This window comes from Macrotis lagotis, chromosome 5 (assembly GCF_037893015.1).
Source record: "Macrotis lagotis isolate mMagLag1 chromosome 5, bilby.v1.9.chrom.fasta, whole genome shotgun sequence".
In the NCBI taxonomy this organism is placed as follows: Eukaryota; Metazoa; Chordata; class Mammalia; order Peramelemorphia; family Peramelidae; genus Macrotis; species Macrotis lagotis.
In genome coordinates this window covers 111,519,781-111,541,340 of record NC_133662.1, presented here as the reverse complement: position 1 = coordinate 111,541,340, position 21,560 = coordinate 111,519,781, and the positions used below count along the sequence as shown (strand labels likewise).

Here is a 21,560-nt window from a genome sequence, read left to right as displayed (position 1 = left end):
GTTCCTTTCAGTGAAGCCTCAGCTGGCAGTACATAATTACTGTTTAGAAATAAAAAGATTGTATAGATGGGCAAGTGATACTGGGAAAGACATTTTTTAGTTTTTCTTCCAAGAATGGCTATGTATGTGTGTGGGGGGAAGTTGTAATGGGTTCTTAGGGTCTAATATGTATATTATATTTTTAGTTAATCAAAAAAAAATCTAATTGCTCTAAGCATTCTATACGCTAACCAAAGGGTGAGAAGGAACACCATTAGTCTTTTGTAAAATATTAGCCTGGAGTAATTTTTTCTTGGTGGGCTTGGGAATCTATTATGAATAACCTTCAGTCTTGTGTGAGCCAGTAGAGAGTGAAGGAAGTTGAAATCAAACCACAAAACCTTATTTAGAACCTACTATATTTCAGGCCCTAGGTAAGGGGAGGATACAAATATGGGGGAAAATGGAAATAGTTCCAACTCTCCAAAAGATACAGCAGATGCAAATTAGAAAGGAAAAATGCTTTCTTCCCCTTACATTCTCTCCCTCCTCTTGCTTTTCATCTCTTTTCCTTTTTCTTCCTTTCCTCTTCTTATCCAATTGGAAGATTCTTAACCTGTGGTCTATGGCTTCTTTTGAAAACACATTCTGCTAATCTTATTTTAACATAATTGATTTCCTTTGTGATCCTATGCATTTTTTTTTTATTTAAACATGCTATGCTGAGAAAGGCTACATAGCCTTTAGTAGAATTACACACATAAAAAAGGCTATTAATCCCTACTCCAATTTATGGAGTGTGACTTATTGTGTCCATCAGGGTTGGATTTAGAGTTTGGAAGAACTGAACTTGAATCCTGCCTTAGATATTAATTGTATGGCCCTAGGCAAGTCACTTAATCTCTTTGGGATTCAGTTATCTCCCTTATAAAGAAAGGAAATTGGATTTGATAGCCTGTAAGGTATATTTTAACTAGAAATTTAACTCTAGTTCCTGTTGCCATTTAAGAATTTAGGTAGCCTTATACTTGGCTTTCTGGTGCTGCAGACTTTTACCCTGGCCATTTAGCATATAGTGATATGGAAATCTGGAGAGAATTTTGCTGCATATCAAATTACTATATATCACTAACTGAAGTTGTGAATTTAAATTGGACTGCTATTAAACCATTTAGGAAGGAGTTAATCCTAATGCCAGTTAAAGGATGTTGAGTTTCTAAGAAGTCTGAAGGGAAAGGAAGAAAGACTCAGAAAAGGAATATTCAAATTTACCTAATGCACATCCTTCCATTAGAGGTAAAAAACAAACTCCTCTGCCTTTTCAAGTACTAAACTAAGAACTAAGGATATTAAAAAAAGGCAAAAGTGAGTCTCTAAACTCAAGGAAATCAAAATCTAATGGGGGACACAACAAACAAATAGATACCAAGAAAGCTACAAAAGGATAAATAGAGAATAATTATAGAGAATAATTAACAGAAAAAGCACTTGAATTAAAAGGGGATGGGAAAGCTTTCCTGTAACAGATGAAACTTTAGTTGAGACTTGAAAGATGTGGAGGTGAGTAAGGAAAGAATTTCAAACCTGGAGGACAGCCAGAGAAAATCCGTGGAATGTCTTGTTGATGGAACAACTAGGATGCCAGTTTCATTGGATCTAGATGTCCAAGAAGTAAGACCAGAGTCTGGTATAAGAAGACTGGAAAGGTGGGGGGTAGGATTAGGTCATGTAGTAAAACAAGTTCTGTCTTTTTCTTTAAAACAAAACTTATTGTATCTTGAAAAACACAGACCTTTGAATATATATTATTTTAGACCATTTTTAAGGTTGAATTTTTTTAATCAAGGAATGTTAATGACATGAAGATATTTTTATTAATTGACCAGATAATTCCTAGATAATGCCTTAGATTTTCTCCTGATGGCAGCAAATATATCAATTTTTATTATATTTCTACCTTTTTTCTTTTTTTAATCACCCTGGGATGTATTTTGTTATTAAACCCTGCAATTGGAATTCTTCTGCCTCACTTAAAAAAAAAGTTGATTTTTAAGTTGTAATTTAAGAAACAAAACTCACACTCCATCCACATGCTCTTTCTTTCCAACTTGCAAGGAGAATCAGGGACAGACTGAGCTCAGTCCATTCTTTTGTTCATTTTAAAATTTATTATAAGTTTTTAGTGCCACTTTGAATTAGACTTCATGAATTTTCTTTGTCATAGTTGATTTAATTTCTAATAATTTTTAGCTCAGACTTGCAGACTGCAGAATGATTTAGAGTTATCAACTTGATAGAGAAAAGCATAGTGCACTGTGGTCCAGATTACCTTTTAGTGGGAGGCCTGTCAAAGTAGATATATCTTTATTTAACAGAGCTGTTTGGCTAGACAGGGCTGGACATAGGCAGTTCAGGACTCTAAACTATACTTGCTGACCTCCCTCCTCATTCTTTTTTCCACCTGAAGAGTGGGTTACTTTTTTTTGGGGGGGGGGTGATGAGATTGGGGGAAGGGAAGCCTCCCTTCATATCCTTGCTGATTGTTACCGAGCTATGTCATGATGGCCATAAAAGTTCTCTCATTAGACCTCCTCCCTATTCTTGTATCTCCTTTTTGTGTTGTCTTCCTCCATTAAAATGTGTTTCTTGAAGGTGGTGGCTGTCTTACTTTGTTATTTATATTCACAGTGTTTGGGATTATGCCTGGCAAAGAAGTAACCATTCATAAATGTTTTAGCATTCATCATTCATTCTGTATGAGAAAGTATCTTCAAGGATTCCAGATCTCCTGGAGATTGGACTGACACCATCCTTTCTTGCAAAAGGTCACCAAAAGGGCTATCTCAAGACTAATGAAGGGACCCACAGGGACTTGAGTTAGTGTTAAGTATCCACAGCATAGAAACTAAGGAATTTATCAAGAAGTGAATGACTTCTATGCAAGAACCCAACCTTACTACAAGAACATTTTTCCTGATTTGAAAATTTGGGTAAAAGTTATAAATTGTGTGAATGTATATGGGACCTTTTCTGAAATTTTAGCTTTCAGTTTCCCACAATTAAATTTTAAAACACTGTCATTTGAAGGGGAACCTGATTCCAAGGAGGAAGGAAAAGTGGAAGGCAAATTCCTCTCAATATCAGGCTCAGGGTGTTTGGTGAAATAAGAGTTTTAAGTTGACATTCTGTGAGTTGTCCTAATGTAGACATCTCAGAGCCTTATGGGACTTTAAACTGGGACAGAAAATGAATAAAACATTATTAGGCCAAGTAAAGTAGAAATGCAGTGTCTGCAGATTGCATATTGACAGTTATTTAGGCAATTGTCTCCCCTCCAGATACCATTTTGTTCCATCAAGAACCATGGTACTTGCTAGAATTACTATTTTCTAGTTGTTATATAGATATTCTAATTAGAGGCAAATTGCAGCTAAATGACTAAATAAATGTCTTTTATTGAATTTAAACCCCTCATAATCTCAGTATGCTTAATTCCCCCTCCCTCTCCAAGATGATTATGGGTGGAATATTTTGAACCTTTCATAGCAGTATAAAATTTAAGCCCACATTCCTTCCTAAATACATAACTAAAATGCAGAGAAATTTTTGGATTCTGCAGATAATCTTTGGATATTTTCATTGTCCTATAGAGTACTGTTAGCCTCTCAGTATAGTAGAATCAGAAAGATGAATCTGGGAATTTATTGTTAAATCATTTTTAGTCATGTCTGACTTTTCATGACTCTATTTGGGGTTTTATTGGCAAAGATCCTGGAATAGTTTGCCATTCCTTCTCCAGCTCACTTTAAATATGATGAAACTGAGACAAACAGGGTTAGGAGACTTGCCCAGGGTCAACTCTAGTGTCAGAGGCTAAAGATGAGTCTTCCTAACTCCAAGCCTAGCACTCTATCCACTGTGCCTCCTCACCACCCCAATCTGGGAGTGTTTCCTATCAAAGATCTTTGATTTCATCTATGTGAGTATTCATTCCCTGGACTTAAATAAATCATCATCCCTCCAAATCTTTTTTTTTTTCACTTTGCATTTCCAGCACATAGCACAATACTTGGCAAATTGTAGGCACTTAATAATTATTTATTGATATTGGTTTAGTAATGATTTAATAACAAGTGGTTGTGGCCAAATGAATATATCAACTGGTAGCTAACTCCCTTGGATTAAACCTCCTCTGGTGAATGGCCAGTACTTGAAACCTTCATTACTTGATATGTTTAAAGTTTACCATTATATTCTCTCAGCAATACAGAGTTACTCTACCATGGGGAACCTGGGAAGAGGATGTAAATAGAAGTCAACAGAAATTTATTTTTAACATACCTAAGTAATATTTTATTAATTCCTCTTTATAGGGAAGAGGGAAATTCTATCTCTTCAAGACAATGTATTCCCCCAAATCCAGAATGCATTAAAACGCTCTTAAAAGAGAGACTATTTGTGACCTGATTTAGGATTTTCTTGGCAAAGATCCTGGAGATACTGGTTTGCCATTTCCTTCTCCAACTCATTTTCTAGATGAGGAAACTGAGGCCAACAAGGTTAAGTGACTTGTCCAGTGTTGCTTTTCTTGTTCCTATTTTCTTATATTTAGTGACTGAATAGAAATCATATGTGAAGGAGCACATTTCTAAGCATCTCTACATAACTCTTGGTCTGGCAACAATGATTATACTATTTAAAAAATCCTTCTTGATCCTACTATAGAATGGTTTCATATGTAACCTATATGTTCATCCATGTGAAACAGCTACCTGTGAAGAAAGAAATTATAAATCCAAATTCCAATATAAAAAGACTGTGTGAATGAGTCTAAATGTCCAATTCCGTTTTCTAGGTCATGGGTGTGACTGTTGGGCCTTTTTTTTTAATTGCTGCCAATTTTGCTTGAGGGTTATAGTGCTGAATTGGTATATTTCCACTGTGCAAATAATTATATGTTAGCAGGAATGAACTGCTTCAATGAAAATGTATTTTTTTGCATCATCTTTTCAGTATAAAACCTAAGAAAATTATAAATGAATCTGTTATTGCCAAGAGTTCTGGACAGGTTTCTAACCTAATAAAAACTAGTGATATTGAAAGTCTGCTCATCTCTTGCCTGTGTTGACAGAACCACCATTCTTGCCATGAAGATGGGATATGGATGTCCTGGTTCTAATTTCAAGAAGTCTTCCTATCCATAGTATTGGGGGATGGAGGGAAAGGATAACATAGAACAAGTAATCATTTAAGAACCCAGGTTTTAAATTTTTATTAAACATCTTACCATTAACCTTTTATTTACTGTTGTCACAGAGGAAAAGGATTTACAGTCAGGAAAAACAAAGGGCAAATCTGACTCAGATATTTTTTAGTGGTATTAGTTTGATTGAATCCTTGAACCCCTGCCTCAATTTCCTCAACTATAAAATGGGAATGACACCTACCTTCCAAGATGTTTTTGAGGATCAAATAAAATAATATTTGTAAAGCATTTAATGCAGGACCTAGAACATAGGAATTATAGAAGTTCTTATTATTATTAATATAGTAATATAGTAATATTATAATTTATAATAATATATTATATATTAATATAATATATAATAATATATAATTTATATAATATTATAATATTACTATATATAATAATACAATATAAAAATATTATTATATTACTATAAGCAGTGTAATTTTACCTTTAAGCATTTCTAGTGAGCACTTGAAGCAAATTTCTACCTTCCAAATATAAAAATCATTGGGTCATAAATTTAGAGCTATTTTAGCTGGACCTTATATTGTACAAATGAGAAAACTGAGGACCAGTCAGATTAAAGGGCTTGCCTTTATACATCCAGTTATACATCCAGTTAATGGAAGAGCTTGGATTTGACTCCAAGTACTTCAAATAGGTGTTTTATAAAGCACAAAGGAGTTTCATATCAGTCCAATTCTGGATTGCTTACCTAGAAATACTTTCATACACAGAATATTTTTTCCTTGAGATGAACAAAAATTGAGGATCCTGAAGAGGTATACTGTGCTTTAACTTTATATAAAAAGCTTATATTTCCCCTAAGACTCAGCTCTGGAATGAGTTTGATCCTGGGGAACCAAGTCCCAGTCCCACAAAGAATCATAATCTTTCTTTAACTTTTTTTGACTTATTTATGTGAATTGAATTAAATCTGGGGATAATTTAGGAAAAAATTTCAAATATAGCTTATTTTTTATGTATCCAGGTTTCTCCAAATGTGAGTAATAGAGCTACTACACAGGCACTTGCAATGCCTTTGGTTGAGGTAAACACCAAAAGAAATAGGGAAGATATATAAGATTCTCAGAAGATCATAAGCATATGGAAAAATACCAAAACACTGATAGATTATGAACCTTTCTTTGAAGGTAATTAAATCTATTGATGACCTGAGGAAAATCCTACAACATTTTGGTAAATCCTGAGCTCTCTTTTACAGACCTCTGATATATAGTTTGAATTTTTCCAGGAAGGTAAACACTATGGAGTTGTTGGGAAAATTATTGTTATGCAGTTATGTCTGACTCTCTGTGACCCCATTTGGGATTATCTTTCTTCTCCTGCTCATTTTACAAATGAGGAAACTCAGGCAAACAAGATTAATTGACTTGCCCAGGATCACAATGCTAGTAAGTGTCCGAGGTCACATTTGAACTTGTATCCTCCTGACTCTAGGATCAGTGCTCTATTTTTCTCTTCTAATTAGACAAACACTATCTGAATAATTTACTGGCTTTGGTTTTCAAATAGGACATTGTTCAGTAACTCTGTAAGCAATTCTTTTCTTTCTCAAAAAAATGTCGCATCTGAGAACTCTATTCCTTCTCTAGAAGGTTCAGTCTGCAGGCTTTCAATTTTGGAAACTCTCAAACTTGGAGTGTTGCCTAGGAAATCTCCCATTTTATGAATTTAAGGCTAGATGCTAGACTGTTCCTATCATATATTCAGAAATCTGCAATCTTTACCTTCCCAACATCATATATATATATATATATATATATATATATATATATATCTTTCCTCTTAATACTCTAGTACAGGTCCTCATCATTTCTCACCATTCTGCTGCAATAGTCTTCCAATTGGTATCCTTGACTCAAGTCTCTTCATACTCCAACCTATCCTCTACCCAACTATCTAAGTAATTTTCCTGTAGCACAATTCTGACTGTTGCCCCTTCCCCCCTACTCATGGGTCCCTATTACCTCTAGGATCAAATATAAACTCCTATTTATATTTTAAAGTCTGTCACCTGGTCTCATGGTATCCTTACAGTCTTTTTTCACTTTATTCTCTTCCTTGTCTTCTATGATCCATAATACTGCCTTCTTACTACTCCTTGTAGAAGATCTTTCCATTTCCTAATTTCATGTATTTTCAATGACTGTCTCCCGTGCATAGAACTGATGCCTTCTAAAATCCATGGCTTCATTCAGTTCAAATATTACCTTCTGAAGGAGACCTTTTCCAATTTTTCCTGCTGCTAATACCATCTCTCTTGGTTAGCTTACATTTACTTTTTCTCTATCATCTATCTCTCTATCATCTATCTGTCTGTCTACTTACCTATCAATCTTTCTATTTATCTATTTGCCTATCAACTGTCTGTCTATCTGAAATATATATAGTTATTTTCATTTTATCTCCCCCATTAGAATGTATATTGAAGGCAAGGTCCCAATTTTTGCTTTTCTTTCTATTCCCAGTGATGGTGCCTGGTATGTGATAAATTCTTAATAAACACTTGCTGACTATCTGCCTCCCATTCCATGTTTTATTGCAAGAAATCTATTAGGATTGGTTACTGCCATCTTTTTAAGTGAAAAGTCGATTATTAGAATGTCTCCCTCTCAGGCTGCCTATAAGCCTTTGCATATTCCATGTGCATCTGCCACAAGGAAGTCATTTTTAAGTTTCTGTGGGGAGAGACTGTTATGTAGACCCAGGATCAGACTAACTCTTCTATGTGTTACTCTTCTGAACAGGGGAAGCCAAAAGGGAACTCCAAAAGAGAGGGAACACTAATCTTTTTGCTCATTTTTAGACCACAAAGAACAGTGCTTTCTTTGCTAAGTTTCTGTCTTCCTGAATCCCAGTTAGTTAAAACTTCTTGGAGGTAACCATAGTCACTAGTAAGCAATCAGGAATCATGTTTCTTCTCAGCAAGGGACCAGTGAACATTCCACACTCCAATGGGAAACTTCCCCATAGCTTCCTCCAAACAAAGGTTAACATATAACCTCTTCTAGCTGGCTGGCTTAAATTGATCAGAATCTCCTGTGATTAATTCACCTTTATATTTTCTCTTTATTATTTCACCCTCTCTCAGTTAAATATTTGCTGTCCCAGAAAATCAAATGAGAGTTTTCAGGCTTATTCTATCTATATCTTCAATTCTGGTTATTTTTCTTAGGACCTTGGATAGAAGGTACCAACAGTTATCCTCTTCTTGAATGCCTTCTTTATTTCCATTAAGTGTATTAGTAAAGTTTATGATGTATAATTCCTTAAGTACTGCGAAAATTAATCTTCTTTAAAGACCAAGACTATCATAGCTGGTGAAGCTGAAGGGCAAACTCACCCTTCAGCTCATCAAACACATAATTGTATGAATTCAACTATAATATTTTTCAAAGTTTCTATAGTTTCATATCTGCTTTGATGCAAGTAAGGTCCTAAACCAACTCCTAAAAAGTGAGCTCAGTCTACTTTACTAAAAAGAAAAGTTTAGAACCAAATGAGCTTTTATGGTATATAGGATTTTCCAGATAAAAACCTGGATTTGGGGAAATCAACCCTTTGCAAAGCAAAATCTAAACAAATAAGTTTTCCCTTCAAAGAGAAAATCGATGCCAAAGATAATACAATTTCTGTGCTATCAAGGGCCCCAGAGTCCATAAGGATCCAAAAAAAACTCTGAATTCCAACCATTTTAATTGAAAACTGGAGCTAATTAAGAAGCAATTATATTTAGAAATAAAGGAAGATACCATAAGCCAATTAGAAGAACAAGAAATAGTTTATCGTCAAATCCATGGAGAGGGGAGGAGTTTGTACCCACATGAGAGATAGAGAACATTATCAAATGTAAAATAGATGATTTTGATTACATTAAATTAAAAAGTGTTTGCACAAATAAAACCAATTTAACCAAGATTAGAAGGAATGCAGAAAAAATGGGAAATAGTTTTCACAGCTAGTGTCTCTGATAAAGTGTTTCTATATATATTTCTAAAATATATAGAATTGAGTCAAATGTGTGTATATATATATATATATATATATATACATATATATATATACAGGATATTTTCAGATGAAGAAATTAAAGCAATCTATGGTCATATAAAATGATCTGAATCATTATTAAAACAACTCTGAGGTACCACTTTACACTCATCAGATTGGCTAAAGTGACAAAAAAGGAAAATGATCAATATTGGAGGGGGGTATGGGAAGACTGGTACACTAATGCATTGTTGGTGGAGTTGTGAACTAATCCATTCATTCTAGAGAGCAATTTTAAACTATGTCCAAAGGGCAATAAAACTATGTAAACCTTTTCACTAGGCAATACCACTATAAGGTCGGTATCCCAAAGAGATCATACAAAAAGAAAAAAGACCCATATATACAAAAATATTTATAGAAGTTCTTTTTGTAGAGGCAAAGAATTGGAAAAATGAGGGGATACCCAACAATTGGGGAATGGCTGAACAAGTTGTGACATATGAATGTAATGAAGACCTACTTATTGTTTTGTAAGAAATCATGAATGAGCAAACTTCAGAAAAGCCTGGAAAAACTAGCATGAACTGATTGAATGAAGTGAGTAGAACCAGGAGAAGATTGTACACATTAACACTGTGCAATGATAAACTATGATGGACACAGTTCCTCTCAGTAATTCAGTGATCAAGAACAGTTCTAAAAGACTTATGATGAAAAATGCCATCCACATCAGAGAAAAAACTATGGATTCTGAATATAGACCAAACCATACTATTTTCATTTTTAATAACTTATTTTATTTTTCTTTTTCCCATGGTTTTCCCCATTTAGTTCTGATTCTTCTTTCACAACATGACTAATATGGAAATACGTTAAACACGATTTTACATGTTTATAATCTATATATCAGATTATTTGATGTTATAGGAAGGAAGAAGGGAAGGGAGGGAGATAAAAAATGTAGAACTCAAAAGCTTATAAACATGAATGTTGAAAATTTGTCTTTGCATGTAATTGAAAAAATAAAATAACATAAAAAAGAAACAATCATGGATAAGTCCCAAAGTTAGGTGGAACTCTTAAAAGGGATTAGGTATGTGGGTTTTGTTGGAAATAAATCTATCAAAACTAGTACAAACCACTAAGACCTCAAACCATCTGTTTTATCTCTTGCTTGCAAATAGGGAAACAATGGATAGAATACTGAGTCTAAAGAAAGAAATTATTCATTTGTTTCAGTTGTGTTGAACTCTTTGTGACTCATTTTGGGTTTCCTTGGCCAAGACACTGGAGTGGTTTGTCTTCTCAAGCTCATTTTACAGAAAATGAGGCCAATAGGGTTAAAGCGCCTTGCCCAGGATCTCATAGCAAGTAAGTTTATGAGGCTGGATTTGAACTCAGGAAGATGAGTCTCCAGGTCCTGCAGGGTGTCTGCCCTACCAGTCAAATTCTCTTCTCTAAAACACTGTACCTTTAACTTTAGAAACTAATTGGAGTTCTTAAAGGTCTTCTCTATGTAGAAGCTAATTGGGAATCCTAATCAGGAAGATGAGGTTGATAAATGGGTGCTCATGAACAATTCAGAGAAGTTAGAGAATATCTCCAGGGCTCAGATACTTATGTATTCATTAGATTAAGTGACTAAATTTCAGCTTGTCTTGGGGATGATTTGATAAGTGCTTGCCATTGATCACTCCTTTGTATTGACCTTATAAAAAGCAAGCACAGAAGCAGGGAGAGACATAGCCAGAGAAAGAACTACTACAAAACTCAGAGTGGATTTGGTCTCTGCTTCCACACAGCTTTTTCCTCTTTCCCTAAAACAACTGATGATAGCAGAGTCCCAGACATTTACATGTTCTTACTTGAATAGCCTGAAAAATGGACAAAAGAAGAAATGGTGAGAATGGAATCACATGCTTCGTCTGCCTGGAGAGAGAAGGGGGAGATTTCCTTGACTGTTTTTGGATAATTTAGAATTCTCCTTAAGAAGGAGGGGGGAAGGGCAGCTAGATGGCACAGTGGATAGAGCACCGGCCCTGGAGTCAGGAGTACCTGATTTCAAATTTGGCCTCAGACACTTAATAATTATCTACCTGTGTGGTCTTTGGTAAGCCACTTAAACCCATTGCCTGGTAAAAAAAAAAAGAGGGGAAAGAGTAAGAAGAGGAGAAGGTAGGTACTGGTCAGTCTTGGCATTAAAAGAATCCCAGAACATAAACTTCTAGAGAAATAAGAGAGTTCTTGGAAAAAGTCATCGTCTTGGAGAGAAGATTGAATATATGACCCTAATGTTTGAATAGGAAGGGATTAAATCATGAGATTGAGGAGAAAAAGACATGAAAATCTTAATTTGTATGGAAGAATTAAGAAGGAAAGGTAATTGCTTATTTCATCATCCCAAATTTATTTATCTTCCCTGGGAAATAAAAGTCCTTAGGGTAGAATCACAATGCTAGCAATAGGTAAAGGCAGGACTCACTAGAGAATGGAGGGGGGCTTTAAGCTTTCCAAGGGGACTTTAAACCTCTTTAAGCCCCTTTCAGTCCCCTTTAAGGGGACTTTAATATTACAAGTTTATGTCCCTGGGATAATTTCTAGTATGCACTTTGAAAAGAGGGAAAATTACATTTGTTATGCATTACTAGAATAAAAGTTGTCCTTTATTTGTAATATGCTTTTACTTAAAGTGCTTGCATATACATTGCAAACCCTTTAATACACATCATTGTCAACTAAAACATGATCTATAGTTTGAGATATATAGTTTAAGGAAACTCTGCTTTGGGGCACAAGGAGTCAAAGAGATTAATTTTAGAGATGTCTTCCAGATCAAACCCAGGCCTTATGAACACAAAGCTTAGGTACTGAGCTATGGTTTACACATGGAAGATGAATACAACTTAAATAATTATCATCTCAAACATATGGCCACTCTTCTAAGTGAGTGGAGTTACTCTTGCTAGTTATAGCATTGAACAGCTAGTTAAATGAAGAATAGAAAGAAAAGAAAAAGCAGAAATAGTGTAGAGAAACTTTTTTTTCTGGAGTTTCTTCTTAGAGCAGAAGGGGAGAAAAAAAATACATGAGTTATTTTTTTCCCCAAGGACTTTGTGTCCAAAATTTTTGATGAATTCTTGGAAGGTGAGAAGAGAAATGTGGAAGAGATTAGGAATGTGGATTCTCAAGTTTGAATTTTGTTCTAAATTCTCCTATAAGTCTTATGAAGGATAAGAGCATAATGAAGTGAAGAATTCTGTTCTGAGATTAGTGAGGGACCTTTTAAACTCATAGGATCTAGCCCAATAAGGGCTGATGAGAAGGAAAACCTGAACTTCTCAAAATTAAAGGGTAGCAGAAGCCTTCTGCCAGGTATTGATCTACTACCATGTTGGAACAGTTGGAACAGCTGCAACCATGAATAATATGTTAGCTTCTATGGATTCTATGGATTCTGATGAACTAATCTTTTGACCCTAATATTGTGGCTAACCCACTGACTTTCTACACACTTTCTCTGACCCTTGGATTAGTAAAAGGAATTTTCCAACCTTGGTCTGGCATGGTGACTGACTTAGTCTGGCAGATCATACACTCTTGCTTTGTCCTGAGTGTTTAAACCCTCATAATCCAGATCACTCAACATGATAAAAATCTTTGATTGTCACAGCTAAAACCTACAATTGAACAAATAATAATTTAAGAAAATGTCAGCTTTTACAGAGTTTTGAGCTAGAAGAGACTTTGAAGATTAGATAATCTGTCGGTTCTCAAAGTGTGCTTCCCTGTTCAGGGAGAAGATAAAAACTTTTTTTTTTGTTTTTAAAGGCAGTAAGGTTAAGTGACTTGGCCATGGTCACACAGCTAGGTCATTTTTAAGTGTCTGAAATCAAATTTGAACTCAGTTCCTCTTGACTTCAGGGCTGGTGCTCCATGCACTACACCACCTACCTGCCCCAAAAGGATAAAAAATTGAAGAGAAGATCCAGAATATCTGTGTAGACAAGGAAAAATCCTAGAATCTCAAGAATTAGAAGAGAATTTATATAGTCCATCTAGAACAACCTTTCCCTGAAAAAATCCTCTCTACAAAATTTCAATCCATTGCTTGAAGTCCTTTTACTGAAGTCATTCATTTTACTTCAAGTATTTGAAAGCAACCTTTCTGGACTGAACCTGACTCACAGGAGTCCCTGGTAAGTTTAGTTTCAGTACTGGAACAAAAAAAAATGAGTGCATTATTTAGTTAGCCATAGCAGTAGAAAAGTATTGAACAAGGATAAGCATTGAGGACACCTCAAGCTGATCATCTGAGGGAAAGTCCCATCTTGATCTACTTGCTAAGCATTTGAGAGCCCCTTATAAAAGCAAGTGGTTGGTTGCTTTGGACTTAATGGAGGAAGAAGTAGCATCAACTATCTGAGTCTTTAGTCACCTGAGCCAACCAATGCTGAAGAAATGTCTCATTACCTTTAAGTTTTAAAAATTTAATATATTCTCATTATTTTTAAGGAAAAATTAGCCTGATGTATGGAGTGAAGGTGTTGGCATATTGCTCCTACTACATGTCCCATTTAAATCTACTCTTAGTTAAATATCTCTAGTTTCTTTGACCAGTTATAAAATGGCATCATCTCAAGATTTTCATCTTCCTTGTTGTCTTCCTCTGGATACTTCTTGTATTATTAATGTACTTTCTAAAATATAAATTATAGAACTGAACATATATAGCAGATGTAGCCTGCGAAAGGCAGATAAAGAGTGAAAGTATAGTTTTCTTCATTCTAGACATGTTTTTTTTTTTTTAATGTAGCCTGAGATCACATTAGTTTATTTTTTTGGTTGTTGTTGCCAATTTATACTGTTAACTTATATTGAACTTGTGTTCCATTACTACTCTCTTCCTCTTTTGGCTTCTTCTGTCTTGTATTTGTAAAATTGATTTTTGAATCTATGTAGAACTTAATACCTATCTGATTAGATTTGGTCTAATATCCCTAGTTTATTAAGATCTTTTTTAGATTCTGTTAAACACTCCTAGAATTCTAATCTCTGGAAAATTACAATCATTTTACCTAAATCTCTTTTTTTTAGTTTTTTTTGCAAGGCAGATGGGGTTAAGTGGCTTGCCCAAGGCCACACAACTAGGTAATTATTAAGTGTCTGAGACCAGATTTGAACTCAGGTACTCCTGACTCCATGGCCGATGCACTATCCACTATACCATCTAGCTGCCCCATTTTACCTAAATCTCAACCTAAGTTATTAAGAGAAATGATTATTAGTAGCTAATGGTTTAAAGAGATTCAGAGTTCTTTCCCTTTTTCTGAAAGTTCTCATTTCAAAGTTTAGTCTCTGAAGGATATAAATAATAATGAAATTGAATTAACTCTCTCCTCAATCTTGGTTAGACCCCAGGACTTTACCAGGAAGTTAATCTAAGATGGGAAAGCTCATTGTATTCTCCACAGGTTTGGAATGTGGATAAATTCTTTAATTAGATTGCCCTAGGCTGGGCAATCCCTCAGCCTTTATTAGACTAGTATACCTTTCCTTTCAATATGTATTTAATCATTAATTGTTAACACATCAGAGTTGATTGCCACCTTCAGGAACACCCACTCTTTCAGTGGCATATAAAATGTGAGCCCACTGCCATGATTGGTCTTTGGCATTCAAGAGTATCATTGACCTTTTTGTTAATAAATTATTTGCATTATTAATAAAATGATTAATTACTTAGGAATTATATCTCTCAAACTTTTAAAATGTAACAAAATAAAAGTATTAAGTGATATAATGTCCAAGAACAGAATCCACTTATTTTACAGATGGAAAAACTAAAGCCCAATGAACTTAAGGTCATATATGTAGTAAGCAGCAGAGTTGGATTATTGAACCCAGGTCTATTGACTCTGTTTAATCTTGAAATTACATTATACTGCCTCTTGTGGTCTGACAAAATAACAATAATAATAATAATAATAATAATAATAATAATAATAATAATAATATTAATAATAACATTTTTCTTTCTTTGTATTTTATCTTTCCAAATTTTTATTATTATCTTTTGTTTTTATCTTACCCTATGTCTTTCCTTACCCTAGAGAACCATCTCATATTATAAACATTTTTTAAAGAAAAAAAGAGTGGGGAAAGTCAACAAAATCAATAAATATCTCAAATAAATCTGACAACATGTACAATTCACAGTAGGTGTGGGTCTCCTCTCATCTCTGTAAAGGAGTTTAGGGAAGTGTCTTTGAGTTTTCCTTTGAGTATGCTTGTTCATTTTCACTTTTCAGTATTCATTCAGGATAATTTCTCATTTATGTACTTGATGGGGCTTGAGAGTGTCTTGTTTTAGAAGAATAGCAACCTCAGATTCCCTACTCCAACTGCTTTGTCTTTAGTTTTTATCTTTTTTTTCCTAAAAGGAGAAAGTCACATAGAGAATTAACAGCATTTTACAAATTATGAACATCTGTTGGTAGGTAAGGCCTAAGCTTCAGATTGGGAGGGAAATAGAGTTGTCCATTGAGGTGCATCTTCTCTCTCATGAAGTTAAAATCCCAGAGTTATTATGATGGGTGGGAGATGTGCAACTACCCCATTGGATGCCCCAAATTTCTGAAGCTTTGCTTCAGATAATTATGGAGTTAAATGATTTCTTTCTGCCAGTATTGCCTTTTTTTTGATACTTAGTAAGAGATAAGAGAGATCTTGATGAGGAATAGTGGAATTTGCCTTTGAGTAGAAGCATATTCTATTTCAGACTGCTCTGGGGCTTGGTATTCACATATACCACATAGCAGCTCAGCTCTCTTGGGTTCTAATTCTCTGTGGCAGCCAAGGATTTATGGAAAAGAAGGTCACAGTAACTTGCTGGGTTGGCTATATCCATACATCTGCTTGTTTCCTGAGTGTTGGAAGTTGATTTGCATCATTATTTCTATTATTTGGGGAGGAGCAGTTAGTTGGTGAAGTGGATATAGCTCTGGGCTTAGAATTTGGAAGACTTGAATCTGACCTCAGTCAACTACCTGTGTGACCCTGGTCAAGTCCCTTAACCTCATTTGTCTCAGTTTCTTCATCTATAACAGGAGTTGAAGAAGGAAATGGCAAACCACTCAAGTATCTTTTGGTATAGGATTTAGATTTACAAGGTGATACCACAAGTCAATTAGAAGAACAAGGAATAGTCTGTCAGCTTTATGGAAAGAGGAGGTAGTTTATGACAAAAGAAGAGATAGAAAACATTATAGAATGTAAAATAGATAATTTTGATTACATTAAATTGAAAAGTTTTTGCACAAAAAAACTAAAGTAACCAATATTAAAAGGAATGCAATAAACTGGGAGACAACTTTTACAGTCAGTATCTTTGATAAAAGGACTCATTTCTAAAACTTATAGAGAACGGATCGAATTTATAAGAATCCAAGTCATTCCCCAATTGATGAATGGTCAGAAGATATGAACAGGCAGTTCTCAGATAAAGAAATTAAAACTATCTGTAGTTATATGAAAAAATGTTTTAAATCATTATTGAAATTGAAGGGATGCCCATCAATTCCAGAATGGCTGAACAAATTGTGTCACATGAATGTGATGGAGTAGTATTGTTTTATAAGAAATCATGAATGGGTGAATTTCAGAAAAGCCTGGAAGGACTTGCAAGAATTGATGCTAAGTGAGGAGGTAAGTAGAACCAGAACACTATATACAACAACAGCAACATTATGTGATGATCAACTATGATGGACTTGCTCATCTAACCAGAGCAACAATCAAAGACAATTCTCAAGGATTTGTGATGGAAGATACCATTCACATCCAGAGAAGGAACTAAAGAGTTGGAATGCAGACAAAAGCTTACTATTTCAAATTAAAAAATGTTTTTTTCCGCTCATGTTTTTTAACCCTTTTTTGATTTCATTCTTCACAACATGATTAATATGGATATATGTTTAACATAGTTATACATATATATGACCTATATTAGGTTGCTTTCTGTCAGGGGAAAGGGGGAGGGATTGGAGTGATGGGAGGGAGGGAGAAAAATGTGAAACTCAAAATCTAACAATAAAATGAAATAAATAAATAAATCCAAATAGGTCCATGAAGAGTCAGAAATTTCTGAATAATATCAACAACAAACCTAATGTTTTTTATTGTCATCCTCCCAAGCCACAGATACTTCAAATATCTTTTCTCTTTGCAATGTGGCATATGTTCTCTCCAAAACTATCAGTGATTTTTTAATATCTTAAACTTAATATATTCAAAAGGTCCTTCATTATCTTTACCTTAAATCTCCTCCTCCCCCCCCCCCCCCCTAAGTTAAATTATCCCTTACTATGGAGGGCAATTCTTCCAATCTCTTGGGCTCCTTTGACTATTTACTGTCTTTTATCCCCCATAACCAACCTGTTGCAAAGGCCCATCAATTCCACCTTTGCAGTATCTCTCAAATATTTTGTCCTCTGACTTTGTCATTACCCTGGTGTATGTCTTCATCATCTCTCTACTCATTTAGCCACAATCCCACTCCAGTCTCCCAATACCTCTTTTTCTGGACTACCAAAATATCCTTCTAATTGGTCTCCATTCTCAAGTTTTTCCCTACTGCAGTCCATCCTGTGGCTTTTTCCTGGTGCTTTCCACTGAGAATGTCTTCTGTATACCTTGATATTTGCATATTATCTCCTCCATTAGAGTGGATGCTCCTTGATTAGCCCAGTGCTTGTTTTTGTCTTTATTTCTATCCCTAGTATTTAGCACAGCTAAATGATCCATGCAAAGCACTTCATCCATACTTGTTAACTGAGTGACTGACTTTTCTTTGTTATAGTTCCGTTGGCATATTGATCTGCAGCCCTGGGCAAGTCCATCTCAGTCTCTGAATGAAGAAGCCATGAGGTTCCTGAAATATATCAGCACTACCCAGGTTGGATTTTATGCTTTTATGTAATCTAAACTAGAGTTAAATAGATGTGAAAGATATGATTGTCATTTCTTCTCAAAGAGGTTTTTCTGGGGAAAAGAAGGGAAGAAGATGGAGTGGTAGGTGACACCTGAGAGCTGAGATCTGGTGGAGATTTGGATTTGATTTCTGGGGCTGGGCTGCTTACATTAACAGCTCCAGGGCAGGTAAATAACAGATCCACTATTTAACATCTATATAAATAGATATTGTGCCAAACAACTTACAATGATCTGTTTTGACCCTCATAACAACTCTGTATAAGATCTTATTCTACACATGAGGAAAGCAAGACAAATGGATCAATCCTAGAATCTTAGAGCTAGAAATTCCTACGGTCATTTGAATTCAGGTCTTCCTAATTTCAGGCCACTGTGCCACCTGGCTCTTTGAAATGTTTTCCTGGGTTGGAGTCAAAGGACTTGATTACAAATCCCAGGTTAATCACTAATCCGTGTGACCTTGGACAAGTAGCTTCACTCTTGGAGTCTGTTTTCTCATTAGTAAAGTAAGAGAGATGAACTAGATTAGCTCCCTGAGGTCTTTTATGGTTATCAATCTATGATCTGTCAAGAAATAATATTCTTTATCATTTTATGAAAAACTTTGAAAAGTTGCATTGAAAGTCATTTAATAGTTAGAGAGCTGAAGACATGAGTAATGTGGTAAAGGGACAAAGAAGAAAGACCTTGTAGACTTAAGTTCTTTCTATATTTGGAGGGATCTATTCACTCATATTTCTGCCACAGCTTTTCTTGGCAGAATAAAGTGTGTTAGCTAGACTTATGGTTATAATAATGAACAGAAAATGAAGTCACATACTCGCTCAATCTCCTGCATTTTAAATCATTAGAGAGGATAGGCCTCTATGCATTGACTTAACAAGCTCTGGCAGTTTCTGCAAAACTCCTCTGATAGGGTTGCTGACCTGATGGGGGAGGAAGGAATATCAATTATAGAAGTTGATGGTTCTTGACAGGTCAATCAAGAGGTTCCATTTTCAGAACTGCTTGACCCCCAAGAGACTTAAGTGAAATAAGAGCCCAAAAGAAACCTAACCACTGAGCAGAGCAGTTCAGCTGAGTAAGAAACTGATGACCAAACTACCAGTAACCTAGGAATGATTATCACAGCAAATTTAACTATATTTCTGACTCAGGTGGGGGTATTGAAGATCCATTACTTAAGGACTTACTACAATGGCAAGAACACTGTCTCTCTAGAGGCAGAATTTCTAGGTTTAAATCTGCCCTCTGATGACTACTACCTATGTGACTTTGGGCAAATTCCTTTAACCTTCTTGGTAATTTCCTCATCCATAAAATATGGGTGGCTCTTTTCTCTTTTCTATGTATGCTTTCATACTTCATAACTCCAACTGCTTTAAGAGGTTCAGTTTTCATCTCTATGAACATAAATTTTAGATCATTATATGTAGTCCTATCTTTTTCCTAAACTCTTCTCCCTTATTGCCAATTGCCTATTGAATGTTTGAAATAGGATATCTCATTGGCATCTCAAACTCAATTTGTCTAAATCAAAAGTCATTCCTTCACCTTTCTCTCCAAGCCCCTGCGGTTCTCAAATTTCCCTAATAAATTCCCTAATGGTAAAAACATTTTTTACATTAACCTAGACTCACAACCTCAGTGATATTCTCCAATTCTCAGCATATTCAAATTAATTATCAGATCTTCTTGTCTGTTTCTCTATGAGAGTGGTGCCAAATGAGACCACTAAGTTGTATGTAAGGATGCCAATGGATCTCATATTGATTTAGAAAACCACAACTTGAAATATTCTATGTCTTATTGAATGTTTACTTATTTTACTAAATATTTTCCAATTACATTTTAACTTGGTGCAGCCCACCTTCAGGAGGACTGTGGACCACATTTTGCCTCCTTGCATTGTGTTTGACAATTCTGTTTTACCACACCTGTATTGTACATCTCCTTCTCATTACCCTAATTCAGGTCTTGTTGCCTCTCTCCTAGATTATTGTAATTGCTTCCTTAATTAATCTCTCTCTGCCATTAGCTCTCCTTGTTCCAATCCATTCTCTATAGTCTCCAAAGTGATTTTCTTAAAATCATGGAACTTCCATATTCTTTTTTTTATTCAATTAATTAATTAATTTTGAATTTTACAATTTTTCCCGCTAATCTCGCTTCCCTCCCCCTACCCCCCACAGAAGGCAGTCTGTTAGTCTTTACATTGTTTCCATGATATGCATTGATCTAAGTTGAATGTAGTGAGAGAAAAATAATATCCTTAAGGAAAAAAAATAAAGTATAAGAGATAGCAAAATTATACAAGATAACAGTTTTTTTTATAAATTTGAAAGTTAAAAATTAAAAATTAAAAAGACTATTGTCTTTGGTCTTTGTTCAAACTGCACAATTCTTTCTCTGGATACAAATGGTATTCTCCATAGCAGATACCCTAAAATTGTGTCTGATTGTTGCACTGATAGAATGAGCAAGTCCATTAAGATTGATCATCAATCCATGTTGCTGTTAGGGTATACAATGTTCTTTTAGTTCTGCTCATTTCACTCAGCATCAGTTCATGCACATCCTTCTAGGCTTCTCTGAATTCCCATCCCTCCTAGTTTCTAATAGAACAATAGTGTTCCATAATGTACATATACCACAATTTGTTCAGCCATTACCCAATTGATGGACATTCAGAAACTTCCATATTCAATAAACTTCTGTGGTTCACTCTAAACTCCAGGGAAAAGTATAAATTCCTCTGATATTTAAGGTTCAAATTTCTCCCCTCCATGCACTGTTGACAGTCCAACTATACTGGCTTACTTGCTATTCCTCATGTACAAAGGTATTTTGCCTCTCATGTCCCTGTCTTAGAGCTGGCTGTCCAGACCTCGAATTGCTGGCCTTCTTCATCTCGGTGTTTTATAATGGCTGGATTCCTAAACTTAAAAATCACCTTCTATAGAAGTCCTTTTTTGGTTCCTAGAGCTTTCTCCTAGTACTTTCTTCTCTTAAAGTGACCTTGTATTAGATTTATTTCATATGTTATTGCTATGTTGTTTCAGTTGTGTCTGTTTCTTTGTGACCCCATTTGGGATTTTCTGGGCAAAGATACTAGAGTAGTTGGCCATTTCCTTCTCTAGATCATGTTACAGATGAAGGAGGCAAACAGATTGAGTGATTTGTCCACAAATAGTAAGTGTCTGAGGCTGGATTTGAACCTGTGATGCCAAGTCCAGTACACTATCTACTAAGGTCACCTAGCCTACACTTCCTTCATATACATTTACATTTTTGCCCCCCACCTTGAGTATGTAAGCTCCCT

The 21,560-nt window shown here is 35.1% G+C and overlaps 1 protein-coding gene across 2 annotated transcripts in view; it reads left to right on the top strand.

The window, feature by feature from the left end:
- Nucleotides 1-21,560, top strand: part of LOC141487798 (putative methyltransferase-like protein 24) — a 328,482-nt gene that overhangs the window by 158,071 nt on the left and 148,851 nt on the right. For both annotated transcript variants that reach the window (XM_074187341.1, XM_074187340.1), the window contains exon 2: nt 18,105-18,200. In XM_074187341.1, coding sequence (XP_074043442.1) covers nt 18,105-18,200 — 96 coding nt within the window. The remainder of the gene's footprint in view (nt 1-18,104; nt 18,201-21,560) is intronic.